Below are 23,618 nucleotides of genomic sequence, written 5' to 3' on the forward strand. Positions count from 1 at the left end.
TGCATGAAGTGGAACAGAAATTTCAATAACTCTTTCATGTCACTATATGGTCGATGGGGTAGCCTAACAGTTAAAGTGTTCACTCATCATGCCGAAGACCTGGGTTCGATTCTCAAAAAGGGTACAATGTGTGCAGCCCATTTCGTCCTTCACTTCTCTTGAGTATTACATGTATATTTCAAAGATTGGAATTCTTATGCCCATGAGATCCGTGAAGATTCAGGGTAGAATAGGTTTACAGCAACCCATACTTGCCGTAAAACGCATATATGCTTGTCATGAGAGGCGACTAACGGGATCAGGTGGTCAGGCTCACTGACTTGGTTGATGCATGCCATTGATCCCAATTGCATGGATCAATGTTCATATCAATCACTGGATTGTCTGGTCCAGACTCTATTATTTACACACCACTGTCATATAGCTGGAATATTGCTGAGTGTGGCATTAAACAACAAACAAACAAACAAACAAATCTTATGCCCATAAAGAGTGACATCCTCTCCTTCAGTCCTCAAAACAGAAATAGTAAAGCAAAAATGTCCAATTTTTTTAATGATTTTTGTTTGTTAATGTTTTGGCCTGGTTAGACTAGATAACTGGGACTTGAGATATGGCCCTTCCAAAATCCTCAGCTTGCCTCACGTCAGACGTCCATAAAACACTAGAGCTTGAAGGTGACTGACCCTACTGCTCGGCACAGTCTGCCAGAGGACACACGTGAATACTGGTATACCAGTGAATTAATATGTGGGTCACAAGTGACAGAATATACCTCCACTGCTACCAAAACTGGGTTGGAACACTGATGAGAGATTGTCTTGTCAGGAGCATCTAGTGACTACATGCCCCAGGACACATACAGGCTTTCTCTGACATTAGGACAGCTGTCTCAGACAGCATGTTACTGACTGCCGGAGGCCTGACCTACTGGCCATATTCCACAGAAGGGGAACAGAAGGCTCAGCAGTAGGGAAAGTTGCCTCATTACATGCCATACCCATCCTAGATGTGACAGACCTACCCTTGTTGAGATAGACCTACCCTTGATGTGACAGACCTACCCTTGTTGTGACAGACCTACCCTTGGTGTGATAGACGTACTGTTGTTGTGACAGACCTACCCTTGATGTTAAAGACCTACCCTTGATGTGACAGACCTACCCTTGTTGTGACAGACCTTCCCTTGTTTTGACAGACCTACCCTTGATGTGACAGACCTACCCTTGTTGTGATAGACCTACCCTTGATGTGATAGACTTACCCTTTATATGATAGGCCTACCCTTGATGTGACAGACCTACCCTTGATGTGATAGACCTACCCTTGGTGTGATAGACCTACCCTTGATGTGATAGACCTACCCTTGGTGTGATAGACCTACCCTTGTTGTGATAGACCTACCCTTGATATGATAGGCCTACCCTTGTTGTGATAGACCTACCCTTGATGTGATAGAGCGACCCTTGTGTGATAGAGTGACCCTTGATGTGACAGACCTACCCTTGGTGTGATAGGCCTACCCTTGATGTGACAGACCTACCCTTGGTGTGATAGGCCTACCCTTGATGTGACACACCTACCCTTGTTGTGATAGACCTACCCTTCATATGATAGGCCTACCCTTGATGTGATAGACCTACCCTTGTTGTAATAGACCTTCCCTTGATGTGATAGACCTACCCTTGGTGTGATAGGCCTACCCTTGATGTGACAGACCTACCCTTGGTGTGATAGGCCTACACTTGATGTGACAGACCTACCCTTGTTGTAATAGACCGATCCTTGATATTATATATCACTTACATTCATAGACCCTCTCCCTTACAGATGTTTGATCCAAAGATAAGTTGACCACATTTGTTACAGTAAATATTCAATGTCAGAGATTAACTGTCTCGATCAAAACTGTCGAAACGCGATGCCATTGGGCATAAAAGGCAAAACAGCAGTGACAATAATATGAATGGATCACTGAAAATCAGTGATGACACCAGGTATTCCCCAAAAGGGTAAGCATGTCCTGCCCTAATTGCACTTGCACTATTTGCATAAAAAAGTAAGCAATTATTTGTTGCCTGATTCCTCACAGCATAACTCCTGCAACACTGCCGGCTGCCTGTGAACAATCGAATCTTACCAGACAATCCAGTGACATGATTACAACTTTCTTGATAGGGACGATTAGAAGTCGATAACTCAAACACGTCTCCCATCACCTCAATAGTGGGATAATGGACACGTTTCCTGAAACTCTTGACAAAAATCAATTGCAGTTTAGGGATGGAAACAATTATTTTCAAGTGCCACAGGGACTCATAAAAATGTTTAGATGTGCCCTTTGGAATTTAAGTGTGAGAAATTGGAGAATATTTTTATCCATCTTCAGATTTTGTTAGTGTCATTTCACCATGAACAAGATAACGAAGATGTGTAATTTTGAAAATTTGCCTACTTCCTATGGGCCGCCATTCCGTCAAAAAATACAAAGTTGAAATAAAGGACAAAAGTACGAAATAATAGTCAAATGTTACGAAAAAAAGTATTAAATGTTACTAATAAAGGTCAAAATACATAACAAACAGATGCCGGTTTAAAAATACAAAGTTGAAATGAAGGTCAAAAGTACGCAATATAAAAGTCAAATGTTACGAAAAGACGTCATGTGAAAAGAAAGAACAATGTGTACTAAAGAACGTCAGTGCGCACGAAAGGACACTGCTAAAGGACATTGACAATAAAGAACGCCAGATGGCGCTGCAATTTATAAAACATTCCGAGTTTAATCGTAACATTTGACTATTATATTGTGTACTTTGACCTTTATTTCAACTTTGTATTTTTTTCAACGGCATCTGTTTGTTTAGTAACATGTAATACTTTATTCGTAACATTTGACTATTATTGCAAACTTTTGTCCTACATAACTTCCTTTTGACTCCTTTTCGAAAAAACATCCACGGCTGCTGCATCCCTTGGTTTACTTTATGAACCACATGTGACATTTAGCATGTCCATATCTTCATGTTTCATATGTCTGTCATGCTCGTGGGTTTCACTGAAGTGGTAAATGTCTGAGAACTGTATCACATCGGGCTTTCCTCCCACATTAAGCTGACACACTGCGATATAACTGGAAAACTGTTAAAAGCGGCGTTAAACCCAACTCATTCATTCATATGTCTGTCTCCCAGATACTAGAGCATATATTTATAAATGAATCCAACTCAAGTCTAGAATGATTTGGCAAGTCTAGATTGCCTCAGCTCTGTAATTAAGCATTGCTCTGTGCACCATTTGGATTTATTTTGTTTTGTATTTTGTAGATGTATTTTTCATTTTTGAAAACGATAACTTTATTTCTGGGACTAAACGATAGTCTAATCTGTGAGTCTTGCCGACTTATCATTTATCACTGGCTTCATAAATAAACATCATTTCAAGGTAAAATTGTTAAACTTGTTAACTGTGCCATTGGGATTTTAACTGGCAGACACTGACATCACACTTGCGTGACCACCAATTTAGTAGGCTTTTGTGTATCCATTCCTTAAACCTCAATCACAAAAGAGAACCAGTTTTACCGTCATGGCGCCAACCATGGAATAACCCACCGTCTTTGATCAACCATTTCATTGGTAGGATTATTCCTAGTTTATTAAATGAAACTGTCTTTACATTCATGTGATGAGAATTATGGGTCTGACTGGAATAAATTGCATTGAATATTGCACCCACATTCACTCTTTTACTCACTCGTACCTCAGAAACGTCAACATTGCACAACGGAAATGCCCAGATTCGTAATGATCATTACAAAGTATTCTGAGGCAGTAGCAAAGAAAGGATTAAAGTTTGGAAAGCAATCCACAAACTCTGATGCTAGTTCTACATTTACAGAGTTCTACAAACGTTCTTTGAATCAATGACTTTCAAAGACTGGATGAAAGTACACCATGTCTGTTACTACAACCCGATGTCCCCCGATGCATATGTACTCAGCTGATGACGTCTGCTCAAGCTGCTAAGAGCTACAGGATCACTTCTTTAAACTGCCTTATTGATTCCTTACTTCATATGAAGGCTATATAATTACAGTGCTGCAAGGTTGTCCACATGTTTGAGTCAAGTGAGAATATTTTAATGTCTTTTGGTGGCATCAGGTAAAAGAAAGTGACAAGAATTGTGTATTAACACTGTAGCATTCTTTCTACATCAGAGCTTAGACCAAATGTTTTTATATCTCAGATAATGGATGATCTTGTGAAATATTCTGGTTGGTAGTTGGAGAAAATAAATCCTAGTTCGTATTGTGATCAGTTCTTCAACAAATTAGCTGGCATTTTTGCTATGTGCACAGCAGTTTGTCCAGCTGGCCTTTCACTTTATTCTATTTCATTATAATACAGAGTGGACATGATAATTTTTGGTTACATTCCATGGAATAAAAAAATTAAGGTTCTTCATATTTTTTCCCCTTAAGATTGGTTGATCTGTAAACCAGCTTTTATAAAATTTATTGGTGTTAGGTTTTCCTATATTGATGGAGTTACTTGTTAAATTCCTATTGGTCTGGGGATGTGGGGTAGGCCAGTGCTAGAAGAGTTAGGTTCAGCTCCCCACGTGTGTACAATGTCTGAAGTCTATTTCTGTGTCCCTGCCATTCTATTGCAGGAATACTGCTTAAAGAGGCATAAAAACTAGGGGTGACTATTGGTCTGGAAATCACTATTGTGATAACTATTGATACTGAAAGAAACTATCACGTTACCTATTGATATTGCAAGCAACTATTGCGATAAATATCAATAGTTTTCATTGTATCATTTTAGATGGATTTTAGAGTTGAATTAAACCTTGGAACTGAAGTTTCCTTTGAATTTGATAACCATAACAACAAATAAAAACGTTTGAGATATGACTGATTTGTTTTTTCTTTACTCTAATAATTTAAGAAAAAGAAACTTTCACATTACTATGCGTAAATTACTACCACTCGTGATCAAAAGAAAAACAAATTTGAACAGCATTTCATGTATTTCATTGATATGGTAAATACAATCGAAACTATTGATATTCCTAACTTAAATCGATACTATTGATCAGAAACTGATTTAACAATCGATTTATTGATTTTGAGTGCTTACCAATAGCAATATATTGATATTTCGATTTATCGTGACACCCCCAATAAAAACATACTGTACTCTCTCACTGACTCCGGTCTACTTATCAGGTAGCAGCATCTTCACACGTTCAGGACACATGAAGTCAAAACTATTTTGAGGTATTGAAAAAGGTTTCAAACCAATAAGCATTTGACTTCAACTTGATGAAATATTTTCCTTTAGTTCACTTTAAAACCTTTGATCTCTTCTTACAAGTTGATGTTTTATAGACATCAAAACAAGTTGAAACAACATGAAATGCCCCGAAAAGTTCTACATAAGTATAGATCTGAAGTTTCAAACCTGGTAACGATGAGTGAGTGAGTGAGTGAGTGAGTGTGTGAGTGAGTGAGTGAGTGAGTGAGTGAGTGAGTGAGTGAGTGAGTGAGTGAGTGAGTGAGTGAGTGAGTGAGTGAGTGAGTGAGTTTGGAGTAAGAACACTTGAAGAGTATTTCAGTTATATATACTCACTGCCAAAAGAAATGCGAATGCCATACATGTTGGTTAATATACGAAGAATTACTCATATTCAAGAGATATTAGATTGGTTTGATGCACAAATGAATATACTGGTATGTTGTGTGAATCACACCCATGAACACATCACATATGACGTCATAGATCCATGACTCAAGATGCACCCTTTGTCTTGTGCAGGATTAGTTTGTGAAGACTCTCTGGCAACACTTGGACTGACTGCTAGTTTTGTCATTAATTGGTACACATTGGAACATATCTTCTTAACATACATACTTCTCTATATGTTTCTATGGTTAGTGTTTTGTTTGGCGTTGAGTATGTAAGGGTGACGGTGTGTCAACTTAATGTGGGCACCAAGTCCAAAGCTATGGTCTGGAAGGTAATTTAAGGTACCGACGTTTACTACAATATCTGAAAAACTATTGGACACAGTTGAACCAATCAACTCAAATCGAAAGGGTGCACAGGAATCATGCACGCATGAATACGGTGTTAGCGTTGGGCGTCTCAATGTGCTTGATTCCTGTGCACCCTTTCGATTTGAGTTGATTGGTTCAAATGTGTCATATGGCCCTGTGACGCAGGGGTAGCATTATGCAGATGGCTGTTTCAATGAATGCTCGTTCCACCCATGACGAACAGGTCGGGTTGTTGATGAAATATAGTGATAGCTAAATAGACAGATTTTTTATTCATGCACTGATTCTTTAAATGTAATATCCAGTTATGTATGACAGTTTAATACCAACTGTTTATACCAACTTTGACTAGAGTAGGTCCAATAGTTTTTCAGATATTGTAGTAAACGTCGGTACCTTAAATTACCTTCCAGACTATACACAGCTTTATCATTTTTCATACGTCGTTTTCGTTGTTCTTTGTTTGCTATTTAATGCCGTAGTCATCAATATTCCAGCCATATGATGGCGGCCAGTAAATAATTGAGTCTGGACCAGACAATCCAGTGACTGACAATGTGAGCAATGATCCATGCCATCTGGGTAGGAGGACAGGCTATGAACCAAGTCGCAAAGACTGATCACCAAATTCATTCCGTCGCCTCTTATGACCAGCATAGATTGGCCATGGTGGTCTGCAAAATGGAAGGAAGCCTTGTACAATTACATGTACCACATTTGTATGGTGCTCATGTGAACAATGATCACTTCCCCAGAACAAACTTTCCCAGTGATAATGTGCCGTGGAAACATTTTCCTGTTAAAAACTGTTCCTTGGGTAATAATTCCCCGACAGAAAATAGTACAAAAGAACAATTTCACTACAGGAACAGATACTCTTTGACGCTCAGAGTGAGTGTGTGAATGAGTTGGGTTTAACGCTGCTTTTAACAGTATTCCAGTTATATCGCGGCGTGTCAGCTTAATATGGGAGGAAAGCCCGAAGTGATGCAGGTCTCAGACGTTTACCACTTCAGTGAAACCCACCAGCATGGGTATGGTGTTGACAAACCTAGAAACATAATCGGGGCGAACCGGGATTTGAACCAACAATCATAGGTTTCTGGCGTGCCCAGGGGACGCAACTCTGCACAGCGAATCGCAGCGCCTTAGAAGACTGGGCCACCTGTGCCCCCTTGACGCTCAGACCAGAAATCATTATTACGAAAATCTGGGATCCATGGATCCTGGTATGGTTATGGGACATAACTCTACATGCAGCATCTTAGACCAACAGTCCCCCTCCTAGAGATGTCAGAGTATTAAATCTAAAAGTTCAAGAATACAATTATTTCTTCATATTGTCAAAAACATCCCAAATTACCAAATCCAAAATTATTGCCTTTTGAGAAAAGCTATAAACATTTATGATTACACAGCACACTGCAATAACGGCAATAAACACACATGCATCATAGAGTAAAGTCCTATCCCTTTGCACTGAAGTGCACAGGGACCCCATTCACTCCCTTCTGTCTACAATGTAGCAGTTGTTACTGTGACAATGTTCTGTCATTCTGTCAGCATTGTGTTCTCCACAGCAACACTACATTGACCTATTATATATGACCAGGTGTGATACTACATAACTTAACACCCAGAGTCTAGCCTGTATTTCTCGTTGAATGACTTGCTTGTGTGTATTGATTTTGATATGGATATCTAGATATCTAGGTTTACTTTAGGAAAATCAATAATCTAATGTTCAGTATATCAGCTGTAAATGCTGCAACAGGAATTTAGTATTCATTTCTGCCAAATCCTTATGGAAAAGAGTTTTGAATTATGGTAGTTATGTAAACTTTGTACTAAATTATTTTGCTGCCCCTAAACAATTAAAGCAACATTATCTTATGTCTAAACTTGCATATTAACCATACAATACTTATGCATAAAATAAGTTCGGTTAAAAGACAATTGGTTTTAATAGTTTAAATGATGACACATGCTCGACTAACACTATACATGACAACAAATTCAGTTACCTCTGAAGATCAAATTAATTTATCTGCAACATCTGTTTTAATTTATTTAGTTTCCCCAAAACTGACCAGAAATTTCACACCCGAAAATATAAACAAAGAAGAAATCAAATCTGTACAAATTAGTCTTGCAGTGTTTTTACTTCAGACCCACAAAATGACATCCAACACACATCAACTGGTCCAGCACAGCCAGCAGAAGCCTAATGATAAAAACATATAATAAACTACTTTACAATCAAGGTCCTAGGATTTAATAATAAAAAATGACCCAAGCCAACAAATGACAGTCTAAGTGCCTTGGAGCCCACATGCACAAAGCGATCTTAGCGTTACGACTATTGTAAGCCTATGTTAAAGAATGGGAGTTACGATCATCTTAGCGCTAAGATTATTCTGTGCAAGTGGGCCTTGGAGCCCAATATCACAAGGCATCTAACATCATGACATCGAAAGTAAATTTAAGTGAAGACTGTCATTGCACTATGACTGCCTCAGTGGAAGGGTAAGATTGTTTTGTGAAACAGTGTGACGTGCCCTGCATATGGAATACCTACAAACAGGGCCCAAGTTGACAATAAGGTGTAGCAGGATCACGAGGGGTACATGGGGTTTTCTGCATCCAGCGTTAAGTTTTATACTACAAGGTTGAGGTGAGTTGCATAAAACCAAAAGAAGGACAAAAAACCCATGTACCCAGAGTGATACTGTTACAACAAATGTATCTCACCAACATGTCATAACCTGCTATTGTGAAAAAATTAAAACAAATTCAAAATTGATAGAAAACAGCTGTTCGTTTGAGATTAGGTTAACTTGTGCTATGACATTGGCTTTCATAGATTCATAAAAAGTGTGTGGCTTTTTGCTTCAAAGCAGGGTATTTAGTCTCCCTCTGAGAAATTTATTTCCCTTGCAGGCAGGATACATATTATTTTATCATGATCACACGGACCAATCAGATCTGGTCATTCTGATTTGGAGGTATGATAATGTATTTTAACGCTACTACATGGTAAGTAAGTTAGGTGAGTGATGAAAGCCACAGCACTTATATTGGTGCAGTGTAAGATTGTTCGTGGAACAGGGCCCAAGTCAGATGCCCTGCATGTAGAATACCGTATTCAACGTAATAAGCGCCCCGCTCTAATAAGCGCCCACGGCGATATTTGCTAATATATTGGCTAGTGAACAATCCCAATTAGCACCCCTTCCGATTGATCAATGTTCACAAGAATTATTTGTTACATGCACCTTTAATTATGGGCAATTAAATTCTGGAAAAATATATCTGTCGTATCTAAACATTTCAGCCTGTCTGCATAAACCACAAAATTTACCTTTCAACTCTGTTTTTTTCCACCAAAATAATATTCTAATAAGAGCCCCATATTTCTAATTTTGAAAGCGCCCCGGGCGCTTATTACATCGAATAAGGTAGGTCCTTCAACAGGGCCCTGCTGTCTGAATGCCCTGACATCGTAAGTTAAAGTTGGAATCTCATTGGAGTCAAATCAGCATTAAGCATGCTAGAAGTATCACTCTGGGTACATGTTTTTTTTTCTTTCCCTCTTTTGGTTTTATGCAACTCACCTCCATCTTGTAGTATAAAACTTAACGCTGGATGCAGAAAACCCCATGTACCCCTCGTGATCCTGCTACACCTTATTGTCAACTTGGGCCCTGTTTGTAGGTATTCCATATGCAGGGCACGTCACACTGTTTCACAAAACAGTCTTACTTTACCACTGAGGCAGTCTTAGTGCAATGACCATCTTCACTCACTTAAATTTACTTTCGATGTCATGATGTTATAAGACTACCTGTTGCCCAGGATGCCATTGTACAATGCGATCTTAGTACTAAGGTGATCATGACTCTCTTATTATAGACTTTTGACAGTTGTGGCGCTAAGGTTATTTTGTACAATGGCACCTGGGTCATATAATTCAACACGTCCCTGTTTCACAAAGTGTTCTTGGAGCCATGAGTGTCACAGATGCCTGTCAAAGTATAGGAATAATAACTGTCAGGGTTCTATGAGCCTTGATTGAATGAAACCCTCAAAAAGTCCACCTATGGTAGATAACAGCAATATATTACAGACAAATCCTCCAATGGTAGATAACAGCAATATATTACAGACAAATCCTCCAATGGTAGATAACAGCAATATATTACAGAAAGCTGTGCAACTAGATGTAATGACAGTCTAAACTCTCGACATACATAAACAATGGATGTGCTCTGTCCCCTGAGACAATAGAGACTGCAGTGCATGGAGACAAAGAGGACATTCACAGTACAAGATATAGTAGTTTCAGAACCTGACAATGTACTGAACTTAAAATTCAAAATACATGCAATAGATGAGTGAGTGAGTGAGTGAGTGAGTGAGTGAGTGAGTGAGTGAGTGGGTGTGTGGGCGTGTGTTTGAGTGAGTGAGTGGGTGTGTGGGCGTGTGTTTGAGTGAGTGAGTGTTTGAGTGAGTGAGTGAGTGAGTGAGTGAGTGAGTGAGTGAGTGAGTGAGTCTCAACATCCCTCTAAAACTTCTATCACAGCCTGTCAGCTTGATGTAGGAGGAAAGCCCTAAGTGAATCAGGTCTAAGTGTTACCAATTTAAGATATTTGCAGAACACTAATTCCTATAATCTGATCTATTGATCTATGATGTTCTTTTCTAGTTCACAATCTAATTATCATACTGAACATTAAACCATCTACTGACACATTAACTTGCACTTTAAAAAAAACATTGTCGAGCTGAGTAAATATTTAATCACAGAAAAGAAAGGAGTGATGTCGTTTCTCTAGACCACAAACAGATTTGAACGACCTGCAGCATCTACAAACATTCATTGAACTAAATAATTCACTGGAATGGCCCTTGAGCAAGCAGGCATTCAGTTGAACAATAACTAGCTCTGTTCGTGTTATTTCTGTCAGAGTGTACCATTAATCGAAGAGAATATTTCTGATTCCTACTGCACAGTGTGGCCAGAGCATGATGTGGCTGTAGTTTCACTGACACAGTAATGCATGGTAGAGTTACTAAGGTTATGTGAGACTGGAAATACCGTAAATAATTGATTAACTGTTACCTGTACTTCCAGGACAATATAAACTATGTCATGTGACACATTGATGACTGATTATTTTGGTCACACTTGTGGTCACAGAATGTTTTGAAAAATAAATGACTACAGTCAAATTCTGACTTAACAAGGAATTCACAAATTCATTTTCAAATAACCGAATTTTGATGTTCACATAAGCAGGATTGTTGATGACTTTCAAAGGGGATGTGAACTCATCTCACAATGTGTGTTTGTTGTTTAATGCTGCATTCAACAATATTTGATCTAATCCAGTGATTGACCTTATGAGCATCAGTTGTCACTAGCCAATTTAGAATGCCTGAGCACCCAATCTCATTAATCGCCCCTTACAAGCAAGGGTTGCTGAAGACCAATTCTAACCTGTATCTTCATCATAAAAAAGCCAATTAACCATCCTATTCAACTTTGTTAAGTTCAGGGCTGACAGTACCTGAAATACATGCTGTCTCAGAGAATCAAGAAACGAATATATGACAGGGTGTTTAATACAAGATTTATGGTAAATTCGGTTACCCAATTAAAAGAAGAAAGAATATGATAAAATGCTGTCTTCATCATCTTAGCGATTTTCAGAGAGTGGTTGAGAGAAATGTAAACAGCTTCCATGACCAAAATAGAACCATGTTTGTCTCGGCTATTCTTGGCAGTTGTCATTGTTAAAGGTCACAGATAGTGCACAATCATTCTCTAAATATATGTCTTTTATAAAGAGCAACTGACAAGTTCTTTTCACAGGCTCATTTGTCTGAATTAATCTTTGACATGAAATAGGTTCTCTTGACAGAAACCAGTAAGTGATCAATAGCCATTGCGAGGCTGTTAGCAGGCATTTCTGGACCAGGCTATCATGGTAATCTTACTTTTATGTGAACAGATTTAGATGCCATATATGAATATAATCCACAGGTTTCTGTTTGCCTTCTCTACCATAGAACACTATTTCTGCGAATATCTCATTTGTTATGAATAAATCAAGAATAACCTGATCATGTCACTTTTAAAAATCTAAGATTTTTTGTTTAATCAGGTATAAAATTTGTAATAAAATGTTGAAAAATGTAATAAATAAAGACAGACTACCTACAACAGAAAAATGAAATGACATTTCTATCAATAATTCTACAAATGTACGAGAGAAAATAGCATCAATACATGTACTAAATGTAAGGTAATACATCAGCAGTAGACTGAAAACCTTTCTTTACAACACACCTGGTATATCGGTGTGTTATAACAAGTAACCTGATCAAGATGTAGATCTGATCTGTGTTAGTATGCTTCTAGCGGGTTAATGTGTATGCAAAATTCAAATCTTGTTTAATTTTATTTCGTGGCTGACTATTTTTACAAGAACATAACAAATCTCACATAAGAAACGAACAAAAATAAAAACATACCTTTTCATACAGCGAATGAAATTCATTGTATCTTCTAAAGATGAACCACGATTCTTCGTTCGCATTGACAACCACTTTGTACACCTGCAAGGGGAGAAATCGACATATCATGTCAAGAAAACGTCTCTTGGAACGAAAGTTACTTTTTTTTCTTCTCCCCATTGTTAAGCAATCAATTTCGGTAATTCTGCAGTCACAGGTCAGATGTTGTAGTACAGAGAACCAAAACTGTTGCTTTTATCACAGAACATTTGTCCACAGTTGACCGAACCAAAACTGTTGCTTTTATCATAGAACATTTATCCACAGTTGACAGGGACTGAAAACTGTTGATTTTATCACAGAATGTTGGTCCACAGTTAACAGAACAAGTCATCATTGCCATGCAAACTAAGCATCTGCTTGCAATATGAATAAACACCGAGTTTCCAGCACTTCATAGCATCCTATCCCACACAATATGTAGCCATGACATATCTAGGATAACACCCTAGGTTACTCTCCCTCCACGTTCAACTATTGGGAGATTCATGCATGGTGGTGAGTCTCCATCTCACTGTGCACTGTTTGTGTGTAGCTCTCTACAGCGCGATTGATCGAGCAAATGAATGAACTGGCATCAGCCGCTGGTGACATCACTCCACCATTATAATACACCAGATTATGTTCTCATTAGCCAGGCATGCACGACTTCATTGAGGCGATGAGCTTGTTGACAGGGCGCTGGCCTGTGGAACATAACGTGATGTCATCTGTGACAAATTTGACCAGTACTGGCAGGAATGTATCAGTCGACAATCTGGGGCCAGTTTACTCAATCTTAACACTCAGGTCCTGGAGGGGACAGGATTTCAATATTTGGCAAGACAATACCTTTGTGTTTATTTCAGCGGTTTCCCTTCCAGTGAGTGGAGAACTGTCAACTTTTTGTGGATTAAGATTAGAAAGGAGATTTGGTTAATCAGCTGAATACAAAGGATGATAATTGTTAAGATACTGATGGTGGTGTTTGACCTCTCTGCTGTGGTCTATAGACTTGTTCGCTGCTAATGTTTATCTCCATGCAGATCTCTTGATGAATGAGCCCCAAAGTTTACACAACCTGTAGATATGTTAATGTCAGAGAACTCTCCTTAGACCCAGTCATTAACTGATTGTATTAACAGGTGTTGCAACACAACAAATAACAAACCCTTAATGCAATAATATAATATTTACTCCAAACATAAAAATTAAATTTTAGTGATCACAAGGGAAGGTACTGAAATCAAACAAATAGGTTTGGCTGTTTTTATGCTGTAAATTCTTTTTTTATCATGATAATTTTTTTTTTTAAATTATCAAAATAATAAACAGGACATCCTCAATTATCCAGGGTATTACATCTCCATTCTATTAGAATAGATACCATGGACCCATTTGCTGTCATAGCTTCATGTTGGTAGTGCCATCACCAGCTCCGTCAATCTTATCACAGCCTCATACAAGTGGGAGTCAAGATGAGTCACCACATATTTGGAAGGGTCATTTTCTAAATTTGGGGGTCATGATTTTCTTTACACTAATACAGTTGAGTTCTTTCTGTTTTATATCAAATGACACAGTTTTAAATCTATGTAGGAAGCGTCAATTTAGAAATTATTAAGAAAACATTAGAATCCATACAAGTCAATATCTATTCCAGGCAACTTGGAGGACCTGGATGTTCAGGCTAGAAGGATAAAATTAAAATTTTAGTCAGTATTTTATTGCTTCACTCAGGAAATTATTGAGTTAAATATGCAGGAATAACATGTCATGTAAAACCCTGAGCACAGAATTTCTCTCCCTCATCAGCTCGATATCACATCCAATCAACGCCTCTTCTGTATGAGAGTTCGGCATACATCTAGATTAAAAACAGCAGCATTATCCGAGTGAGTTCTCAAATTATTTAAATGCATCAAAGTACTGTAATAAATCAGTTTTCGATGGGAAAGATGATTCCTGTGTATGTCGGAGGAGTGTCCTTTTGCTACAAGACTTTCGCATTGTATTTTCATCGTCACGCAAAAGTTGAGACGAGTACTGGTGATACCACTGATTGAGTAAATCCCGAAATGACAGCATAATTTGATTGGGAATCAGTTTCAAAAGCATTGTGTCATATAAAAGAGGGCCTCGAAACAAGGACAATGTGGCGAATGGGTCCAGTGTATACATCAGAATAGAATGGAAGATATAATACTCTGGACAAACAAGTATGGTAGGATAAACAATAACGATAATGGTAATAACGAAAAAGGGATGTGTTATTCTAATTATACAACATGGGAGCATGGACATTAGCGTGGCTGTACACCAATGCTACACATCATGATTCCTACACAGACAGCAATGGTAGGGTATTAATGTTTTGCTACCACAAATAACACAAAAACGAGGGAAACTTAACCTTTTCATGAACACCAGGTGTCATTACTGATTTTTAGTGAACCATTCATTAACTTTTTATGACTCCTTTGCCTTTTACAACCTCTGGAATCTGTTCCACCGTATATTCAAAAATGATTATCCTCTGGCGTAGACGATTTGAATTCATCGATATCTAAACCTGCACTTGTACAGATGAATGTTTATCTTATTTTCTAACAAAAAATATTTATTAGAAACTTTGTTAGTAGTGGTTAAGGAAGTAGCATAGAGGACAGAAGTGCAAGATTTTCACCAACGCATTTCACTCTTAGTGTTTCCATATACCGTATGAAGTGTCCTGCTCCAAAAAGTACCCCCCTTACTAACTTCTAGACGAATCTGTATGTAATCTCTAACAGTGCCCTGACAAAGGGCACCAGAGCGGAAGATAACTGCTTGGTAACTACATGTATCATCGAAAGTGTTTTAGTTTCATTGACTTTGGAACTAAGTCTCTTCACTACCACTCAAAATCTGAAAACAAATTTAACTTGCTGCTTATGGTTTTAATAAGCGCACCTCTTTGTCAATTTTCTAAGCACCGAAGGGGTACATAATTGCTTGGTAACTACATGTATCATCGAAAGTGTTTTAGTTTCATTGACTTTGGAACTAAGTCTCTTCACTACCACTCAAAATCTGAAAACAGATTTAACTTGCTGCTTATGGTTTTAATAAGCGCACCTCTTTGTCAATTTTCTAAGCACCGAAGGGGTACATAATTGCTTGGTAACTACATGTATCATCGAAAGTGTTTTAGTTTCATTGACTTTGGAACTAAGTCTCTTCACTACCACTCAAAATCTGAAAACAGATTTAACTTGCTGCTTATGGTTTTAATAAGCGCACCTCTTTGTCAATTTTCTAAGCACCGAAGGGGTACATAATTGCTTGGTAACTACATGTATCATCGAAAGTGTTTTAGTTTCATTGACTTTGGAACTAAGTCTCTTCACTACCACTCAAAATCTGAAAACAGATTTAACTTGCTGCTTATGGTTTTAATAAGCGCACCTCTTTGTCAATTTTCTAAGCACCGAAGGGGTACATAATTGCTTGGTAACTACATGTATCTTCGAAAGTGTTTTAGTTTCATTGACTTTGGAACTAAGTCTCTTCACTACCATTCGATCTCTGAAAACAGATTTAACTTGCTGCTTATGGTTTTAATAAGCGCACCCCCTTTGTCAATTTTCTAAGCGCCCAGGGCTCTTATTACAGTAAACATGGTAGTACATATGCTGGGTCAGTGTGGCTAGCATAGATCGCTGAACATTTGAAACGACCAGTACTTGTGCTATAATAGATAAGATACCAGATGCAACTAATGGCGTATCTAGTAGTATAATCAATGAAAATGTTGTTAACTCATTCATTGCTCCAATGCTTTATTCTCATGATCAGTTTGTGTGACAAACAGAATATGCTAATTTGGCATCCAATTAAGGGTTCTGTTTTCAATAGAATTCATGTAGCTAGAATACAGGTGATTCACCATGAATAGGTGAGTACGGTACATGAAAGGAATGATAAACTACTTAACCAGAAAATACATACACCTACAGTACTTAGATAAAAACCTACAAGCTATGAGGAAATAAGGAATATCTTTCTCGACTGAAATAATTTTGTATGTTCCGAACCTTGAAATCACTTTCAGCTATATCCGTGGCCCTATGTTTTTAAGATCAATATTGACATAATAACATAACACTGCAAGAGCAATATACAACAAATTGAGCACATATATATAGTATGAATTTTGGTTTGAAGCCAATAAAACATAAATCTACTCAATATATCATTAATAATACCATTATGTACCACAGCAAAAGCAATTTAAATACATTAGTAACAACACATCAACCATCCGACCATGTACACCATATTCATATTCAGCACAGATATAATTTGTTTTTTTGTTTTAAACCGTAAATACATAAATCTACTCAAAATATCACTGATAATACCATTACGTACCACTGCAAAAGCAGTTTCAGCTACATAAGTAACAACACATCAACCATCTGACCACGTACGCCATATTCAGACCTGTGAAGATCCGGGGTAGAATAGGTCTTGAGCAACCCATGCTTGCAGTGAAAGGCGACTATGCTTGTCAAAAGAGGCAACTAATGGTCAGGCTCGCTGACTTGGTTGATATATGCCATCGTATCCCAATTGTGTGGATCGATGCTCATAATATCAATCACCGGATTTTCTGGACCAGAACGATTATCTACAGACCGCCGTATAGCTGGAATATTGCTTAGTGCAGTGTTTAACAAAAATCAAAACAAACACCTTATTCAGCCTGTGTATTATTTGATTTTGGTATTAAGCCAAAATAACATAAATCCACATAGAATATCAGTTTCAGATAGATCAGTTACAGTACATCAGTCCCCTGACAGTGTACAACATATTCAGCACATGTACATAATTTGATTTTTGGGCTAGTACTGCCAGGTCCAGTGTTAATGTGGTTACATGTGGATTTGTATCATCAGTGCTGATGAAGCTGCCAGTGATCTAACATCCATGTGTGATGAAAGCCAGACATGGAGGGAACAGACTGTCTGCAACATCAGCCACACATAACCATCAAACGAAGATACGAATGGGCACCAGCATTAAAACAGTATGTGTTATTGAATAATTTTCTGGATAAGAATCATCATCGCCATCCTAATCTTGATTGCCATCAACAGCAGCCACAGAACAATGAACAGAATCATTGGTTCCAATATGCAAAAATGATCATCACATGCATATTTATTCATTACAGAGCAGTGGGGTAGCCTAGTGGTTAGTGTGTTTGCTTACATTGCATATGACCATGGTTCTATTTCCAACATGGAACACTGTCACCAACAAGTCTGGTAAGTCAGAGCGAAGACATCATAATCACCATACTATCGGGATTACCACCAACAGCAGCTGCAGCATCAACAGCATCACCTACATCACTGATGCCAATATCATTATTATCATCCCATTGATTTATTTATTATCACTGCTTTATTTGCCTACAGGTAGCCTAATGGTTAATGTTTGTCTGTTTGTTGTTGTTTAACGCCGCACTCTGCAATATTCCAGTTATATGAAGACAATCCAGTGATTGACATCATGAGCATTGATCCACGGAATTGGGATACGATGACATGCATCAACTAAGTCAGCGAGTCTGACCATCTGATCCTGTTAGTCGCCTATTATGACAAGCATAGTCGCCTTTTACGGCAAGCATGGGTTGCTGAAGAACTATTCTACCCCGAATCCTCACGGGTTTAATGGTTGATTTGTTTGCCTACCATGCACATGACACACTGTCACAAACAAGTAAACACTTATTGAGTAAACACAGTCATGAAGGAATGTTATTGATGCTGCTGCTGCTGCTATGCTGCTGCTGATGCTGATGATGATGAAGGTCCATGGTAGTGAGTATTTCGAAAAAATTAAACTTTTAACATAGATACCTATTGGACACATTTGAACACATTATAGAATTATCGAGATACCATTGCTGGGAACAACAAAGCAACATGTCAGCTTTGTCGACCTTCGGATTTCAGAGCTGATATTGTAAATGTAAAACTTCATGACAGACGGGTGACAGACAATAGACAGTGCAACAATATATAAGCTCAATTAAGCCTTTGGTTCAAATAGGCGAAGAATTCCACCAACACACATGACACAGGCTGCACAATTTGTCTTAGTTCAGTTCTATAACACAGGCTCCTCACACCAGCATAACATAACATAACCTTCGTAATCACTGCTGGCATCCACAACAATAACAACAGCATGATAAGCATGCTTCAGGCTAACACTGTTATTCATCATTACGATGACAAGCTTCCAGGTAGATATTACCTATAGCAACAAGCGGGCAGCCATGCATGAAAATGCCAACACAGTCATTATCTGCCTGATTGTAATTATGTCAATAGTATCGAGTTTAGTGTCACAGCTTATAACGTATGAGCTGTAATTTAGGGCAGATATATGTAGCGATAGGTTATTTGTTCAGTCGTCGATAAGTGTCAACATAAAAACCTGGAGCTGAAGGTCGTTCTGCATTATCATGTGACTGAGTAATCAATCTTTGTTCCAGGGTCACATGTACACGTGCATCGTATATAGCAATAGAAAAATGCTTTCTCATCGAAACTCTCCTGTTGCATGTAAACAGGAATGTAAGAATGACTGAACATCTTAATAAGCATGAGTCATCAAAGAAAGTGTTATCCCAAATATAATGTTTGTTACATTTTACCACTTTCTAAAAGGCATTGTGTGTTCACAGCTTTAGACCATGTGAGCCGTGCCAATTTAAACTTGTCAGAGGGGTACACAAAGTATGTGATCTAGACTACCAGTTGTCAGACTTTCATTTTTGTGGAAGCCTCGGTGGCTGAGTGGGTTAGATCGCTGACTTTGTGTGCTGGCGATTAGGTGTCTCACTCTGACAGTGTGGGTTTGAATCCCAGATGGGACTCAATCAAATAAGTACTAGAATCTGTACTTTACTAAGAAAGTGTTATCCCAAATATAACATTTGTTACATTTGACCACTTTCCAAATTGCATTGTGTCTTCATGTCATCATACTTGTAACGATATGGCTGAAATAATGTCGATGTGACGTTAAATTTGAACTCACTCACTCACTCACTCGCTCACTCACGTCATATCTGTTTTTAAAGATTTGTTTGTGTTTTTGCTGTTTACATGACGACGATCTGTAAATAATCAAATAGGGACCTCACAACCAAGAGATTGACATCATGGATCATTGGGATACGATGACATGAATCAGCCAAGTCAGAGGGCCTGACCCGCTCATCCCATTCAAGGGTGGATCCAGCATTTATTTTTAAAAGGGAAGGGTCCAAAATATCAAAATCCTCTCTCAGATACATTTACTGCCTACAACATACTACATCTAAAGACCAATTCTAACCTGGATCTTCACAGGAGTGTGTAAAGGTATATTACAAGTATCTGGGGGATGACTGGTGGTTTAACCTTCACTCGTCACACTCATCGAATCGGTTTGGATTGTTTGTTATTTAATGCCACACTCTGCAATATTCCAGCTATATGACGGCGGTCTGTAAATAATTGAGTTTGGACCAGACAATCCAGTGATTAATGTCATGAGCAACGATCCACGCAATTGGGATCGATGACATGCATCAACCAAGTCAGCGAGCCTGACCACCCAATCCCGTTAGTCGCCTTTTACAACAAGCATAGTCACCTTTTGCGGCAAGTATGGGTTGGTGAGGACCTATTCTACCCTGGCGTCTTCATTGGCCTGATCAAATCGGTACATTGTGTGAAGATCATCTCTTGAAAAAAACGGGGCATAAAATCATACTCATTCTGGTACTCTCTAGAAATAATTGGCAACCCAATAAATTATTTGTCCATATATATATTAGAAATGTTAAAGACCCCTGTGCTATCTTCTCCAAGTGGCCATTTTATCACCAGATCAAGAACTACCTCATGTAGAGTCACTCACCAAATCTCACCAAGACTCATTAATATTCATAATCTCTGCTTCATAACAGTCCTTTGTAGGCCAGATCAAAGGCAGAGTACATGATCAATAGATAGATGATGTTGTGCACCGACGTTCACCATCAGGACCAACATGGAGTGAGTGAGTGAGTGAGTGAGTGGGTTTTGAGTGAGTGAGTGAGTGAGTGAGTTGTAACTAATCAAGACTAATCAAGACTAATCAAGACCAATGGTTACCTCCATATAAAAAATGTGAGTGAGTGAGGAAAAAGGTGCTTAATGTAGCAGTTAGCAATATTCCGCCACAGCAAGATGAGCTGATATTAATCTGGACCAGGCAAACAAATGATCGAACCCATGAGCAAAGAGCCACACCATCTGCGTATTATCACTCTATCAGCCCAGTCACAGTCCGAGACTAATTGATCACCTAGCTATTGAGGTCTTGAAGCCCTCAGTGTATGAACCATACAAAACCAGTGGTTTCACAAGTATTTTATACTTAAGAACAAAAACTATTCATTTCTTTCGGAGCCGTGAAGATCAGGGGTAGAATAGGTCTTCATCAACCCATGCTTGCCGTAAAAGGTGACTATGCTTGTCGTAAAAGGCGACTAAATGGGATCAGAAAGACAGGCTCACTGACTTGGTTGATGCATGTCATCGTATCCCAATTGCGTGGTCTGATGCTCATGATGTCAATCACTGGATTGTCTAGTCCAGACTTGATTATTTATAGACTGCCGTCATATTGCTGGAATATTGCCGAGTGAGGCGTTAAACAACAAACGAAAAAACAAACATTTCTTTCTGGTATATATTCTGTAAAAAGTTCTAAAATCATTTCACAACATACATCGATGATTAATTTCTACTAAAACTTCCAGTTAATTTATTCCTGATGTGCTGAAACTGACTGTGATAAAAGCCAGGACAGATACAACATAATGATCCGAGCACGAAATCTCCCTGTTTCCGTCAAGGGCAGTTCACAGTGCAATCATTCAATATTAACATCTGGTCAATGTATCTAATTACAGTAATTGTGGACCAGCCAAAACTGGTCATAGCGCCTGGCACTCCACACCTTATAATCCATAGTCGTATGTCATGCCTCTACATGCTACCTTGTGCTGTTTTAATAGCAAAACCTTTCAGGTCTGATAGATTAGAATGCGATAGAGACAGACTTTTAATGTGTGTAGTGTGAGTGAGTGAGTGAGTGAGTGAGTGAGTGAGTGAGTGAGTGAGTGAGTGAGTGAGTGGATGTGTTGGTGAGTGAATGAGTGAGTAAGTGGGATTTTATGACTCTTTCAGCAATACCACAACAGAAATAGGCTTAACACATTGTAACCATGGGGGGAATTAAACCCAGGTCTTCAAGCATGATGAGTGAACACTTTAACCACATGGCTACACCACCATCCCTCATGCACAAGACAACCATAACTTGAGAAACATCACTGCATCCCAGTTACACCACATTCATGCTTCACATGAATCACATCTGTTGATAATTAATGAAGAATGAAGCATAAATAATAAAATACCTCCCACCTAATATTTTAAAAAATATATGTGCTGTAAATCTACTGATTAATCTATCGTGGCCTAGTGGCTCTGTGAGGGCTCTGTGTAGTGGCTTCCTGTGGCACGACTCAAGGATGTATTGACTAGATCATAGTTGGGACAGGACCAGACTACCACCTCTTTAATAATTAATCCCCCAAACCCAAGCCGTCAATACAACTGTCCAGTCACCACTCTCACAAAATGTCAGGTTTGGAGAGTCTTGCTCCACATGATATGGTCGGAAACAATGGATTTGTTTCTGAAGTTGAACATGTTGAAGGTCATCAAATCATGCTGCTCATAAGGACGATATTTACAGAAAAATGTACAGGTATTGGAATTAAGTGTCACTTTAGAAGCCTGCTTTTTGAAACTATAACTATTCTTTCTCACCAATGAAGGTCACATTGTTTATTTTTTTACCATCATCAAACGGATAAATCAGATCTGTAAATCCTTATATTTGCCTGAAGCATAAAGTTGATATTGACAGCAGTGATATACAATGTAACTAGAAGAAAGTTAAAACATGTACAGGCACAGAATCTTGATCAACACCTTTCATCTAAACATCATCATTTTTGGCATTATGATAATACTAATATCCATTCTTGTGATTGTGGGTGACAGAGGGTATGCCTTGTTTAAAGTGTTTGTTCATCCGACGAAGTCCTGGGTTCGATTCCACACATGGGAACATTGTGTGAAGCTCATTTCTGGTGTCTCTCTGACAATATTAACAAAAGTGGCATAAAACCTCACTCACTCACTCACTCTTGTGATTGTTGCATCAAGCAATGGTCAGAGAATCAGATGGTAGGTATAATTACCGAATGTGCAAACGTCCGAGGGGTGTCTCTGATATTTATGGTACGGCCTTAAATTACGCCCTGCTCTGATTCCCCAATTTAGCTGCTCTTCATCCCTCATTCCCCCTCTTCATCCTTAACGTCCCCAGCTGAAACAAGCACTCAGCGCCTCTGCCCTGCCACCTCCCCCTGTCAGAGAACACACCAACATCATCCCCTTTACCCCAAAGCACAACTAATGTCAAAACTAATCAAAATATTTTGCGCCTGACCTTTAACCCTAGTCAGTGCCTAATTCAAAAAGCCCCATCCCCAAACTAGTCCCACACATAATACCAATTGATCTGCCTGTGAGAAGGGAGAATTTCCCCCAAATCTGGACCAAGGGAATCCTGAACTTTGATCAATATCGCCAATACAAATTGAGCTAAATATTGTGCCAAGTTGGCGAAATTACAACGGGGAGGATGGGACTGAGTTGTTACAATTCAGGGATGAAATGGAACACTTTGTGTTTGAATGACTCGAACATAACACACAAACACACACACACACACACACACACACCAAAATTAGACGGCTCTTTTAAAAATAGCGTGATGTGATGTCTGGTTCTCGGGAACATATTTGGGGTTTAATTTA

General features: G+C 38.6%; 1 protein-coding gene across 1 annotated transcript in view; it reads right to left on the reverse strand.

The window, feature by feature from the left end:
- LOC139480405 (serine/threonine-protein kinase Sgk1-like) overlaps positions 1–23,618 on the reverse strand; it is a 140,277-nt gene that overhangs the window by 100,846 nt on the left and 15,813 nt on the right. Inside the window, exon 3 of the mRNA XM_071263470.1 lies at positions 12,605–12,688. Coding sequence (XP_071119571.1) covers positions 12,605–12,688 — 84 coding nt within the window. The remainder of the gene's footprint in view (positions 1–12,604; positions 12,689–23,618) is intronic.

The sequence above is a fragment of the Haliotis cracherodii genome, unplaced genomic scaffold, assembly GCF_022045235.1.
Source record: "Haliotis cracherodii isolate W230 unplaced genomic scaffold, xgHalCrac1.p SCAF_4, whole genome shotgun sequence".
Lineage (NCBI taxonomy): Eukaryota > Metazoa > Mollusca > Gastropoda > Lepetellida > Haliotidae > Haliotis > Haliotis cracherodii.